At 40.5% G+C, this 15,422-nt stretch overlaps 1 protein-coding gene across 1 annotated transcript in view; it reads right to left on the bottom strand.

The window, feature by feature from the left end:
* Positions 1–15,422, bottom strand: part of elp3 (elongator acetyltransferase complex subunit 3) — a 29,311-nt gene that overhangs the window by 3,779 nt on the left and 10,110 nt on the right. The window contains exons 8-10 of the mRNA XM_083563073.1: positions 10,034–10,195; positions 9,831–9,957; positions 2,048–2,241 (exon numbers count right to left, since the gene is read on the bottom strand). Of these exons, the coding sequence (XP_083419199.1) occupies positions 2,048–2,241; positions 9,831–9,957; positions 10,034–10,195 (483 nt within the window). The remainder of the gene's footprint in view (positions 1–2,047; positions 2,242–9,830; positions 9,958–10,033; positions 10,196–15,422) is intronic.

The following is a 15,422-nucleotide window of genomic DNA, read 5'->3' on the forward strand; positions in this document are numbered from 1 at the left end:
TATATGGTGTGCTTAGGATCAAGAGGCCTTCCTTCATAAGCGCTAGAGTTAGCAACTAAACCAGGAAGTGGCTAGCGGCTAAATCTAGCGATATGGATTCTTTAGTGTTTTATGTACATCTTTAAGAATCTTCTTAAAAGCAGAAAATCTGGACGATTCCACATATTTCGATGGAGTGAATAAATAAAGGATAGATGGAAGAAAAACATTTGTTAAAGTATGCTGAAATAAGTAGAACCGTTAAGTACATCATGTCTTTAAAAAAAATAAAATAAAATAAAATAAAATATTAAATGTAACACACACACACACACACACACACACACACACACGTATTACCCAAATTAGGTCTAACAAATGTATACTAATTTAATTTGTATATTTATCTAATCAAATTATTGTTTGTTAATTTAATTGATTACTCAATTGAATCAATATAATAAAAAATCTATTGCATTAATTAGATTTATTTTAATTTGTATGAAATATTTGATGTATTTAACCAAGCAGGCATTATAAAAACCGATGTACGTACCGAACCATGAATTTTGTATACAGTTACACACCTATTAGCTAATATAGTAACACACTCATAGTTTGGTGGACTTTCCGGGTTTTGTGCTCCCAAAATCCCCGAGTAAGAAGAGAACACAGAGTTACACCAAACTCACAAGACAGCTATAGCTACTCCCAGCTTCCAGGTGTCTAGCTAGCGAATTAGAAACAGAACAAATTATTAATTAAAATTCAAACTATATTATTTTGAAACAATATCGGAATATCACAAAAGACGCTGTTAGACCGTGGCAGTATTTTTACGATTATTACTTTCCATGCCGGACTTCTTCCCGATAAAAATATCGCCGATGTAGCACAGTTTTGTACTCTGTCCTTTCGGTTCTAATTAGCTAGCTAGACAATTTTTCGCCAACTATTATTGCTATAGTTGTCTCTCCCTATTTGTGGATTTTAATCGAAAGCCATAGCAAGGGTTTGTAAAGGGGTGGAAAATGTCCGGAAACTTACTATGGGAACTTTATCGGGGGAATTTTAAAAATTGACCAGGAATTTATGGGAGTTCATTAAAAATCGTTTTGTTTTGTCATAAGCTGACATGAGGCAAACATACTTTGATGTAATTGTTAGTGTGATTTTGTTGCACAAAAGCTAACACACACTTTAAACAAATTTACGTAATATTTATGTACGTGAATACTTCAAGGTGGACATTTTTTTCCCAACAATTTGTGTACAGGATTTAAGAAATGATGTGTGTTAAGGTATTGGAGGAATGCACAGTGTCTGTAGGGGGCGTGGCCTCAGTAGCTCTGCAGTAAGTGTGCTGTGTTTGACGAATGTAAACGGTAGAAATTGCATTAAACCAGGTTGCATTAACCAAAATGATCATGTAGGATAATTTTTTTTTTAAACTTCATTTAAATTTCCCGTTATAGGCTAACGTGCACTTTTGTAAATTCCCACTTTATTCACGTATTTTCCCTTGTAAAATTCCCGGAATTTTGCAACCCTAGTCTAGGATTTCACATCTTCAGGATTTTAATGTTTTTGGACACTGCCAGACGTTCAGCAGTATTTTTACTGACAAAGTTTTGACCAAAGGTTTTTCCTGACAATAAATTCATGCTGCGTTGTGGGTACTTACAGCGCTGTACTCCCATTGGCTAATAAGACTTGGATCGGCAGCTCCCAAAATTGATGACTTCAGCGAATGAATGAGTGTGTGCTCTGGAAATGACTTCCTTAGTTAGTATAATTAGTTGGTAATTAACCATTGAGGTTTGGAATCATTACACATTAATGAATGAACTGTTTAATGAACAACAGCCCCCTGGAATGTTCGCTCATTAAGTAATGAGTTGTAGGAGACCACTCAAACCTTGAATATTTAATTACAATCTAATACATTAACTAAGCAAATAAGTACAAACACGATACAGAGAAACGCATCCTCAAAATTCACTCTACTGCCGGCATCTGGCTATAAACGTTTCATGAGTATTAGTAGATTTACAAGCGAATCCCTTACCTCTGTACGCGGTACACTCGGGTCCAGGGTGGGACCAGCGCCAGGATGCGGGCCACCAGGTCCACCAGAGTGCTGGGCGAGTAGCTCTTGTAGCGGCCCGTCTTCCACAGCTCGTACAGGCCCGTTCCTCGGATCACTAGTGTCGGGTAGAGCTTCAGGCCGTCCGGCCGAAATGCCGGATTCTCGAAGAATTCCTGAACGGTATGGGAAAAGAGTCTCGTTAGACGTAGGAGTTCAAGGCCTTCGTTTGCAGCTTTGCGTCATGCACTCGGGTTCGGAATCTGTCTTTCTCGAAGAGCAGCGGAGCAGAAACTCTTCTGGTCTTTTGACGCTTCTGCTTATTGGAGCAAATGCTCACATGGCTAATGAGCCTCCATCATTAGTTCGAGTGGCTCAGTCTGGAGGGCTGCATTTATAGTAACTTAGTGCTTGTGGGGAAAAAAAAAAAAAAAAAAAAAAAAAAAAAAAGAGATTCTGGTATAATAATATCTCGCATGTTTGATGTTTACTAGAAAATAGATGGGTGAGTGCGTCATAATTCTGTTTAAAGCAGATGGCAGATGATGCTCTCTCTCTCTCTCTCTCTCTCTCTCTCTCTCTAAATGTGTGTTGGTATAACAGAAGTCTGTCTCGTCGCTGTGTAAGCATTTGTTATTCCACTGTCCATTAAGCAGCTCCATGTGTCAGCCCACGATAATGATGATTGAACCGTTGCAACTGAAATGACAATGTCAGCGTGTCTTTAATTGGGTTTGTCCAAACCGGTTAAAAACCTGACCTCTGGCAAAATCTACTATTCTCTTTCGAGACCGAATTCACCGAGCCCTTTGGGTATTTATTTATTTATTTATTTTTCAAGTGGTGGTGGGGGTGGGGGTGTTTATTTTTAGGAAACGAGCGTGGAAGCCTGCGACGACGCCGATAAGTGTGAAGCGAGTGCTGTTTGAGTCTAATGGGATTCCATTATCGGCCACCTGTGCTGCTGCCTTCCACCAGTGCACGGGTTCCTGAGATAGCACTGACAGGTTCTTCTCCCCTCAGGAGATGGTGGGTGGGGGGATGGGGTGTGCAGAGCAGGAGAGAGCGAGAGAAAAGGTTGGAGGAGAGAGATAAACAGATGTCGGCAGTGGTGGGTGACGTTCGGCGGGTGAGGTTTGGCGGGCGGGGCTTTTTTGCGGACGGGCGCTGGGAGAAGACTGATAGGACCGGGTGCGATCGACAGGGTTAGAGACTGACTCTAGCGCCCATTAATCTCGCTGCTCCTCGCTCCAATACACCTCCTGATGGAACTCTGATATTGCGATTCGTTTTGGCGAGAGCTCACGCTCGAGCTGGAGCTGCAGCGCACCAGTTCGGTCTGAAGAATCAAGTTCGGTTTGATAAGACTCAAGAGGAATATACAGGACCACTGGTGGTCTGCAAATGAACTCATTATGAAAGATCAGATATACATATATAAATATGTAATTAAGTCGAAGCAGCACACAATTTGATCAAGAAAAGCTTGGATCGAGATGTTTCTTTCGCAGATCTATATGGCCAGTGATTGATATCGGCAAAGGATATTGTGTTAAAAGTAATAATTTTTCGTTATTGTGTTACGGTGCCACACGTCTCTTTTTCTGCTTCCAGCGATATCCCGATTTAATTGCTTTTTTATCGTTAATAGATCATTTGAATTCTATAAATATATATAAAAAGCAATTTTGTAATTGGGCTGGGAACTTATTCGGGTTTTAATATTACACCTAATTATTTATGAGATGCTGTAGTGTTTAAGACTTTGAGGTGTCGCCTTCTACTGCGAAGTGTCTGTCGATACTTAATGACTTTCTTCCAGACTGTCTGGCAGTGATGAGCCGGTCATGAACAATTAGTTCTTTTTTTTTTTTTTATTATTATTCTTTTTTCATGTATCTTTGGTATGACTCTGGACTATCGAGCCGTCTCAAGAGCAGATCGTTTATTTTGTGCACAACCCGATTCGTTTGAAACATGGAAACTGTACATTTGTCACACGACAATATAGGCTCTGTCCAGGAAAACGGTAAAGAACGACTTGGAAGGTTGATTGTTTTCTGTACATTGCTGACCTTCTTGTTAGGGATGTGCATTTCCATAACTGAGGCCGATGCCTAGCAAAAAATACGATACATTAAAAATACATATAAGGGCAGCTACTGACGAGATACGATTTGATGCATTCAGATCTCTAGGAAGTTACAGCTCTGCCTCTGCCATGTTAATCTGTATTCTATGTGACTCTTAGGACACGCCTCGTTCTCCGTAGCGTTGTGACACGTAGCAGAGGCGGTGCTGAGAGAACGCGCTCGAGAAACGGTTTAGCGGCGAGAAATCCATCTACATATTAAATAATCGCTCACAAATTATTGGTCACTTTGTAAATAATATAAGTATAGCGCATCTACTAATAAATCGCTTTGGTGCGTTACATCGTTAACTTTTATTCCGATGCGAATAGGTGAATCTTTCGATCCCTACTTCAGGTTACAAATGAGGGATACCCTGCAATTGCGCATGTGTGGGAAACACTTGGCTCGGTATGATCTGAAATAACTGGAACGATTTGAACGGATGAGTCATTGGTTTAATTTCAGGAATGAGTTTTACCGGGTTCGACACATGATGTAGGGGGCAGAGTTATGCAGCAATTTAATGGAGAAGCTTTATATCTGGGAATGAGTGATGGGTGATAATTGAAGATGACCCTACAAAATAAATATGATGGCTATTCAGTCGCCAGTCCGGATAAACACCGTTTCTGTTTTTTGAGTGTGTTAGATTTTAACGCAGCAGAAAAAATAAAGGAAAATATGACATTTGAAGCGAAAATGGGCACTAAACCTTTTTTTTATTTTTTTACGTTTTGGGGCACGGGTAAACCACAAAACTAGCAAACTGTGAGTGCAATGATCTAAAATAGGTATGGGAATGAAAATCTGCTGATCTACTGATGTCAGCTCCTACAGCATAGGCACAAGGTTTATTCAGGGAATGAGGGAGGAACGGTATATTTGGATGCAAAGAAAAAAAAAAAAAAAGGAAAAAAAGGATAAAGCTTAGTGCTTTAATTGTTGGGACACTGAATGAGTGGCCCGACCAGGATAAAGTGTCTCCAGAAGATGAAAGAGAAGAAAGTATGGAGACTTGAAAAATGAAGTTCTCTTTACAGAGTTCTCTTTAACGATTCTCGATTATTTCTGATGAGAATTAAAATGCTCACACTGCGTTTTTTTTTTTTTAGAAAAAAATCGTTTGAACCATACACGAGGGAAGAACCTGTTGTTCCCGTGAGTTCTCCGAGCTGCTGTTTAACACGCAGGCCTTCAACAGGGAGGCACGGCAGCACAATGGCCCTGGAGATTGGATCTCCATTCTTTGCTAATGAAGCCCCCGGTAAAATGTGCTCTATTCATTTCCCGTAATGGACCCCCTGATAATGTGAAGCAATGCGTCACAGCTGGACACTGACTGGCGCCGTAAACGAGTCCCCCGCCGACCCCTCCTCGGCATCGCTCGCTCGCTCGCCAGCCACTTCATTTCCATTCCTCCGTCATGCCTGCTGCGTGCCAATTACCTACTGCGCACCGAGGGGGTGGAATTTTCCAAAAGTAGCGCGACGGCTCAGCGACGATCATCATCTTCAGAGTTCCTTTCTCTTCTTTTATCTATCTTTATTTTCTTTACTTTACTTTGTTCGCTTTAGTTATTTTTTGTCTGGGATTCATACTGATTTTCCATTTGTGTTCACTGGACAGGAAAAAAATCTTCAGATGCTCAGATTGGCGATGAATCATCAAATCTCTATAAGTCATGAAAAAAATTTAAAATTAACCACATACGACGGTTGCAGTTTTTTTGCTATGATCTATTGCCTTTTTCGTCCGCTTTAAAGCGCTTTGCATAATCCTTTAAAAGTGACGTGAGCTTGAAACGATAAAAACGGCGTTCCTATTAAGCCCCGACTGCTGAATGAGCTTATTCTTTTTTTCCGAGCTGCCGAACAGGAGACGTGAAGACGCCGGGGGATGAGCGAACGATTGCATCAGCGAGACGTCAGAGGCGTGAAAGACCTTAAACCCCGAGCATGCTCGAGTTATGACAAAGAGAACTGCCAGAAAACAAACTTTCCCTCTCGATTGGGTGGAACGGATAAATATTACGCGTTTCTCAGGGCGGAACTGCGACGCAAACAAAAGGTGTGATCAATATGCATACGATGCATGAGCAAAAGTTTGTGGACACCTGACCTTTAGATTAATGTGTCCTTTTCGGCCCTTATATTTAGCGTTTCCATTCATCCCAAAGGTGTTTAATTGCTGGTTTACAGCTCCATAGCAGGCCACTCCACAACATGCGCACCATATGTTCATGGAGCTGGGTTCGAGAAAGAACCACGTACCCAATACTTTAGACAATGCAGCATATTTCTAACGCATTTCTACTTCCACAGAAACGTCGTTTCCATAGAAACAGCAACTCTTTTTTTCCAGAAAACAAGGATGTGCACTAATGCTGACGATGATGATGCACCTACAGGTGCAAAGCCTACACTATAATTTTAGCAGGTTTTAGAAAGAAAGTCTATAGACGTGTGTTAGAGATTACACCTGGACCTGCCAAAAACAAAAAACAAACAAAAAACACTAATGATAAGCACTTGAGGACGTTACTAAAAACCGTAATGCTAATCAGGACATGCATGTGCCTTATTAGCATAGGATCTGATGCATCCCAGGACATTCAGGAAGTGGCACTTATATATGGTTCAGTCAGAAATCGCACAATAATACAATCTGCTAAAAAAAAAAAAAAAATACTTTTGGAAGAGGAAGGTGGTATAAAGACTCCTAGTGGCTCAGATGTTCAGACATCAAGTAAAAAGCTCATTCCACCACCCAGGTGCCAGAACAGACAAGAGGCTTGATGCGTGTCTCCCATGTTTACCCTCTGAAACGATGAAAAGAGCAGCAGTGATAGAGGATTGGAGGGAGTGTAGAGTGAGATAAGTGAGCGGGGCTGGTTTTTCAGCTTTGTAGGCGAGCATCGGGTTTTTAAATCTAACGCGGGGTGGCTGCAGGGTGGCGGTGGAAATTTGGAAAGGTTGAAAGCAGATCGAAGAGACGCTACAAACGTCCTGGTTCTCCTGTAATAAAAACCCACGTTTTTTTTTTTATATATTACTGTTTTTATATACACACAAATTCTAGAGATTTGGTTAAATCAGCTCCACCATTCAGGAATCAGCGTCATCATTCACCATTATGTCTATTACCCAATAGAGCAGTTGTGGGATAAGGGCATAACATGCTTCTGAGGACCCAGTGTTACTCTTTGTATCTGCAAAATTAATCCTGATGCACTGCCTCTGGATGGGATTTTCTTCAATTGGAGACACTCTGTGCTCCACATGAACAGCCATGAAGACCCATGAAGTTAATGAGCAATTCAAGAAAGATTTGGACTAAAATTAATATCAACAGTCAGGCTCAGGACTGGTTGAACAATTTCTGCATTTAAGCACCTATCACTGAACAGTACACCTCAACAATGATGGGACTGTAATGAATAGACGTTCGGTGTTGAAGAGGAGTCTGGTTTCTTCTAAAGGTTTCATCCTTATGCCATCTCAGGGAGTTTTTTTATTAGGGATAAACTTATAATTTATAAAGTTGAATATGATTGCTTCAACTTTTTACAAATACCGATAGTTTTTCCAGGTTGCATTATACGGTACAAGAGCCGCCTCTAGAGGTGAATCACTGATGCCATACTTATTTAAAGTATCTTTTTTATACCTTTTGGATGTGTTTAGATTTGACTATGACAAAAAATAAAAAAATGAAATTACTGAATCGTGCAAATGTGCTAAAAGAAATAACTAAATTAATAAACTAAATATTGAGGAAAATAAGACGCATTCAAACCGAAATGTAAAGCAACACTAAATAAATCTAAACAGTTACATCCAAAAGGAATAAAAAAGATACTTCAAATAAATTTTCAGTTCAGTAGTAGTTTAGTAGTGGTTCAGTACTAATTTACATGGAGTGTTCTATTAATTTTTTTTTTTATTCAGTATCAATTTTAAAAAACTATTGGTTATCAGCAAGTACGATCCAACCTATCTATCCTTAACAGTAAAAATCCACTATCCGTTCAACTCTAGTTACGATTATAAGGAACAAATTTAGACAAACTAAATGTTTGCTTTCTTTTACACGACTTTATAACCACTGTCCATTGTTAAAAGTGCTTTACAAATAAAAACTTGTTGAATTCAATTAAACATTTAAAATCAAGGACCCGGCAGTTGCAGTTTATGGTGCTGGCTTCGATTTCATCACACGACCTTTTACCCTCCCTGGTGCTTGTATTTATATATAGTTATATACAGTGATCTTTGAGTAATTGGATAAAAATTTGTCCAGATACAGAGCATCACCTCCATCTGTGAAGGATCATACGTAGTGCGAAAAATAAGAAGAAGAGGAGAAACATGTTTGAGATGCAGGCAGGGGGCTGTAACTCTGCTGTTGTGTGGAAATTAAGTGCTTAATAATCATTAGGCTAATCATCAATAGCTGGCCGCCGGGCATGTCACACGAGTCGATGTCATCGATTCCAATGATCACGACAAACGAGCCAATCTGGAGTTTTATATTCGCCGCATTGTTTATTTGGCATCACTCATACTGCTACACCCCCACGGTGCACAAAATTGATTCCTGGCAGATCTAAACAACTAAATGATAACCATTATTAATTACTATAAATAATAATGAATGATTTCCCTCGCCTTCAGACTTGCTAAGTTTATAATTGCTACCTGCAATTACCCGGTTACTAAAAATAGTAACATGTCCACGACGTGCGCCGATAAAGTGGTGACTAATCTATCCTGGTTTTTTTAAGGGTACGATAGAGAGACCAAAAAATGTACATGCAAATTTAGGAGAGTTAATTATCCAAATAATAAAAACGTGGTACAATGCATTAGCGATATGCAACTTTTTATTTCAATTGTAAAACATGTTAAACAGCCTGTTTCGGCTCCGTTTTATTTGTTTTTGGATTCGCAAAAAAACAAAATATTAAATGTGAATTACGATGTCTTTGTTCCATTTTGGGTTAATATTGAAAAACGACGTATTTTTTTACTTATTTCCTCTATTCGTTCGATCATACAACGTCTAGCTACCTAAATCTTGTGAGATTAAATATGATCAACGCCCCAAAATGCACCACATTTCCAATGGAACCTTCAATTCTAACCTGGAAGTCAAAAGAATTTAATTGGTGCTCTTTTCTTAGGAAGGAATGTGGAACCATTTGCACATAGGATAAATAACGTGAAACAAGCTATAGCTTCAGAGATCGTAGACAATCTAGTAGAACATGGTGTGAGCAGGGCAGGGTGAGACACAACATTATAACAAGAATACACAAGTTGAACTTTCATTTCCTGTCTCTCTCATTGCTTTTAAAAAGCACCCAGTAATCCATATGAAGCCACTGATTGATTCTGCACTGATGGGTGATCAGTTATTTTACATCCACGAAACTAAAAGTCTCAAAGTCAAAAGTAGACAGCAAGAATTTATAAATGAGGTAAATGTGACATCTTCATTATACGTGGAGGAACCCGATAAGGACAAACGTTTGTGGACACCTGATCAAAAGACTAGAGGAAAACTGTGAAAGAGGGCAGGTAATGCTTTGAAGTTGTTCATTAGAAGAACTCAAAAGTCTGTTGACTTACAATAAACTGCTCCACGTCTCTCTCGATGCCCACGTTGGGCAGGTCGGGCATCATGTGAGACACCACTTTGAAGCCTGCGTCTTTAGCCAGGTGGAAAGACTCGCACACGGCTCGCACCGTGTGCCCCCTGTGGAATACAAACCGTCTCATTAAACATCGGTTTTATTGGCCACACGGCACTCGTACAACGGAACGCGCTCGACCTGTTGGTGTCGCGAGCCACGTCTTCGTAAACGCTCTGCACACCGATCTCCAGCCTGGTGCAGCCATACGCCAGCATATCGCTCAGGTGTCGCTTAAGGCAGTAGTCCGGCCGCGTCTCGATGGTGATCCCCACACACTTCGTGTTACTGCGCTCCGAGAACCTTCAGAAAAGAAAAAAACATACAGGGCATCCAGTACCTCAGACTGTAGTCATATATACACACACACACACACACACACACACACTTCAAATTACCAAAACATTTTTAATTGAACAATTTACACCCAGGATGACTCTAATCAACCCAAGGTGACTCGGAACGTTCTCTCGACCTTTGGTTTTTGTTTGTTTGTTTTTGTATTTTTTAATAATGACAAAAAAAAATTTACTTCTGATTTTCGGTTCAGAAATCTGTCCAAACTTTAGACATGGGGGGGGGGGGGGGGGGAGAGACACGTACTCACACAAAAAAAGAAATCCTATCCTGATGTTTTCTCTCGTCTACGAAAAGTGCAGACAGCAGGACAGTCCTAATGACCTCAAACTGTATAACCGAGGGGGGGGGGAGAGAGAGAGAGAGAGAGAGAGAGAGAGAGAGAGAGAGAGAGCGGCACGAATCTTAGATTTTAGGCGATGTGAAGATGGGAATATAACGAGTGTTATTCCGGGCGATCGTTAGTCGTGACTTTCTCCAGCCAGGATTCAGGCTTCATCTTTTGGGAATCGGTATTTAGATCCACGATACAGATCTGGTGTGTTAATGGTTGCGAATGGGATCTGAGAAAGTCATCTGCCATCATGCCGTCCGTCTGGTCTGTGTTAAATAGAATTTCGGTGTGTCTCTCTCTCTCTCTCTCTCTCTCTCTCTCTCTCTCTCTCTCTCTTCTCTGACGCGCGCGCACACACACACACACACGCACGCACGCACACACACACACGTATAAAAAGCGAGCAGAGATAAGGCCTGGAGCTGAAATCGAACTGTCGCCTCGTCCGACTTTGCCTGATTAGCAGCCAGAACAATTACTGCAATCGTGTCATCTTAACAAACCCACTGATAAAAAATGTGGTGGGCCGGTAATCCTGAGGACACTCTGCCTCCCTACACACACACACACTTATCGCCAGCCAGAAAATAAATACAGAGACAAACGTCAGTAATAAACTAACCTTGGGCCAGCAGTGACAAGCCTGTGTTCATCAAGCAATTATTTCTCATCACTATAAACCTGATGGTGCAGCTGCGCCTGAGTCACGACTTCCACTTTTCTGCTCGAAAAGAGATTGGACCGAGTCGAACGCGTTAATGAAGTAAAAGCGCCACGAGAACGGAAAGAAACAAAAAGTGACAATACTTGCGCTGGCAAACAGAAAGGTTTTCAAATTTAATTGTACACTAATAACCAGAGTGCTCCGAATGTTTCCACATGCTACCCTTAATTACCCGGTTCCTAAAAATAGTAACATGTCCACAACGTGCACCGAGGGTTTTTTGAGGGTACGATAGAGAGACCAAAAAAGCAGATAAAGCTACGGGTGCAATTCTGGACATATACACTGAAATATATAACAAAACAAAACAAAAAAAATATTATATATATATATATATATATACACACACACACACACACACACACACACACACACACACACACACACACACACACACACACACACACATATATATACACACACACACACACACACACACTATATTGCCAGAAGTATTCACTCACCCATCCGAATCATGAAATTAAGGAGTTCCAATCTCTTTCATGGTTACAAACATTTGTGAAAGAATGGGTCGCTCTAAGGAGCCCAGTGAATTCCAGTGTGATACCCGGACAGGATGCCACCTGTGCAAAAAGTCTAGTCGTGAAATTTACTCGCTACTAAATATTCCACAGTCCACAGTTAGTGGTATAATAACCAAGTGAAAGCGATTGGGAAAGACAGCAACACAGCCAGAGACAGAGACTATCACCATCTTTCTGTAGAGTCAATATCTACAGACCTACAGACCTCCAGGACAATTCCATGCTCCCAACTTTGTGGGAACGGTTTGGGGATGGCTTGTTCCTGTTCCAACATGACTGCGCACCAGTGCACAAAGCAAGGTCCATAAAGACATGGATAAGTGAGTTTGGTGTGGAAGAACCTGACTGGCCTGCACAGAGTCCTGCGATCCAGGCCTTCTTGTCCATCAGTGTCTAACCTCACAAATGCACTTCAGAAATTCCTATGAACGCACTTCTAAACCTTGTGGAAAGCCTTTCCAGAAGAGCTGGAGCTGTTCTAACTGCAAAGGGTGGGCCAACATCATATTCAACCCTATGGATTAAGAATCGGAAGTTAATTTGCATGTGAAGGCAGACGAATAGTTTTGGCAATATAGTGTATTGTATATATAGCATTTGTATTGCAATGCATTCTTTTTGCACCGTTACAAAATTATTTATTTCTATATGATTATTAGTCGGTGTGCTTTTAAAAAAAAATGTATTATTTAAAAAGTGACCGATAAAGTACTGTCTATTGATTTTTCGTCTCTAAACTGTTTCTCTCAGCACCATTGCTGCTACGTGAATATGACGTATCACAACACTACGGAGACCAAGGAGTGTCCTGAGAGTCCCATAGAAGCCACAGTATCTCACAAAAGTGGGTACACCCCTCATATTTCAGCAACCATTTTAGTATCTTCTCAATTGACTAAACTATAAAATGTGGATATATTTTAGAGTAGTCAATGTGCAGCTGCAGGAGTGGAGATTTACTGTCCTCTGGAAATAACTCAACATACAGCCATTATTGTCTAAATATCTGACAAAAAAACCTCCACTCCTCCATAATGACATCATGCAGCTGCTGGGTGTTGGTCACATGGCGCTTCTCCACCTTCTGCTTCAGGATGCCCCACAGGTGCTTAATAGGGTTCAGGTCTGGAGACATACTTGGCCAATCCATCACCTTTACCTTTAGCTTCCTCAGCAAAGCAGTAGTCAACTTGGTGATGTGTTTGGGGTCGTTATTATGTTGTAAAGCTGCTGTTCGGCCCAGTTTCTAAAGGGTGGGCATCAGAAGGTCACATGTTGTAATACATGTTTCCCCTCAATGAACCGCAGCTCCCCAGTACCAGAAGCACTCATGCAGCCTCAGACCATGATGTTACCACCACCATGCTTGACTGTAAGGCAAGACACAATTTTCTTGGTTCTTCTCACCAGGACGTCGCCACACATGCTGGACACCATCTGAGCCAAAAAGGTTTATGTTAGTCTCATCAGACCACAGAATATAGTTCCAGTAATTCATGCTCTTGGACAGGTCGTCTTCAGCAAACTGCTCCTTCTGGGACGACGCCATGCAAACCGACTTTGCAGTGTGCTGAGGCTCTGAGCACCGACAAAAGCAATGCTGCAGCACTCATGCACTTGTTTTTTGAAGCAGCTTCTGCACCTGACGCACAGCACAATAACTCGACTTTTTTGATAGACCCTTGTGAGGTCTGTTCTGAGCTGAAAACCCGTCTTGGAAGACCCTGACCACTGTACTGTAACTCAGTTTCATGGTGTTAATGATCTTTCTTATAGCCTTGGCATCTTTGTGAAGAGCAACAATTCTAATTCTCAAATCTTTAGTCTTTACCATGAGGTGCCATGTTAAACATCCAGTGGTCATTATGAGAGAATTGTACTCAAGGACCACATTTTAACTGCTCGAATACAAGATACACAAATTTGTATGGTTCTGTCAAGCAGACAAAAACAAACATGATGAATAGGACATGTGGCTGTGCATGTTTACACAACGTACAGCTGTTCTCATTTAGGGTGTACTCACTTTTTTAGCAGGTATTTAGACAATAATGACTGCATGTTGAATATTTTATAGAGGAAGGTAAATCTGTACTGCTGAACAAGCTGCACATTGACTACTCTAAAATATATCCAAATTTCATTTCTACAGTATTGTCCCCTAAAAAGATATAATAAAATGGTTGCTGAAATGTGAGGTAGAGCTCTTTTGTTTTTGCACTACAAAGGCCAATGTGTGAAAGGGCCATGTGTTAAAGTCAGAAGGTACTTAAATATACAGTATGTATGATTTGCTGTAAAAAAAAAAATATATATATATATATCTGTACCATATAGATTTGTTTTTTTTCTATTGTATCGTATTGCACCGAATCGAAATCGGGTCACACTGCCGTAATAGGCGTGAATCGTATCACATTGGTAGCTATGCATTTTATATATATATTCTTTATTCTTTATATATATATATATTCATTCATTCATTTTCTCCCGCTTATCCGTAATTCGGGTCGCGGGGGCAGCAGTCTAAGCAGGCCCCCGCCTTCGACTGCTGCCCAATCCTCACAGCACCGTCCCTTACGGTCCCTCCTGCAGGTGGTGAGCCCACGGACCTTGATATTTCCCTCGTAAGGGACCCCCGGAGCATAGAGGGTTGAGGGCCTTGCTCAAGGGCCCAAGAGTGGCAGCCTGGCGATACCGGGGCTCGAACCCTAGACCTTCCGATCGGCAACCCAGCGCCTTAACCGCTGGAGCCACCACTCCCCCCTATATATATATATATAAAATTAAAGAATTGTGATATAAGAAAAGCATTGGGAGACGTGTATTTCTACAATGACTGGGATAAGGTACCAAAACTTTCCCTTCACTTGAACTAGGAAACCCAAACCTGTTAAATTGCATTGCTTCTCACTGTACTATATGCAGTTTTCTTTTCTGATTTTCTCTCTTTTCTTCACCAAACTACTTCTAAAAAAAGGGAAGAAAAGAAATAAATTTTTATTGTAAATAAAATAAATAAAATACCTAAAAAAAAAAAAAAAAAACTTTAGTTACGCAGTTTACAAAGTCATGCTTTCTATTTATTGGGGGGAAAAGAAGTAATTCATTTTAATATAATGTATGGTATCATTTAAAATTTATTTTCATCCTTTTAAGTTTAGTTTTTGGCCCTTCATTGGATATGGACATGGAGAAGCTGGTTATCAGGAACACCAAACATTCATCCGTTTTCTTTCCTTCACGCACACACAAATGTCTCATCCACAATTTTTTATTTTTTTTTAATAAATCTCCACCTGCTAGGATTTTCTCCTTATCAGTTTTGGCACTGTGTATGTATCTATTGCTCTCTAAAAGATCTATTATAAGGCTCTAAGCTCTCCAACAAATGCGAATTCTCTCGGCTGAACCCCCGAGAATGAGACAGCGAGTTTGTTTTAATGGGTTTTGTTAAAAAGACAAAAGAAGAAAAAAAAAAATGTCATCCTAGTCATCAATAAAACATTTTAAATAGCAAACAACAACGAATAATGTTGTACCGCTACCACAAGCATAAAAATACATTCC

The sequence above is a fragment of the Silurus aristotelis genome (assembly GCF_946808225.1).
Source record: "Silurus aristotelis genome assembly, chromosome: 15".
Classification (NCBI taxonomy): domain Eukaryota; kingdom Metazoa; phylum Chordata; class Actinopteri; order Siluriformes; family Siluridae; genus Silurus; species Silurus aristotelis.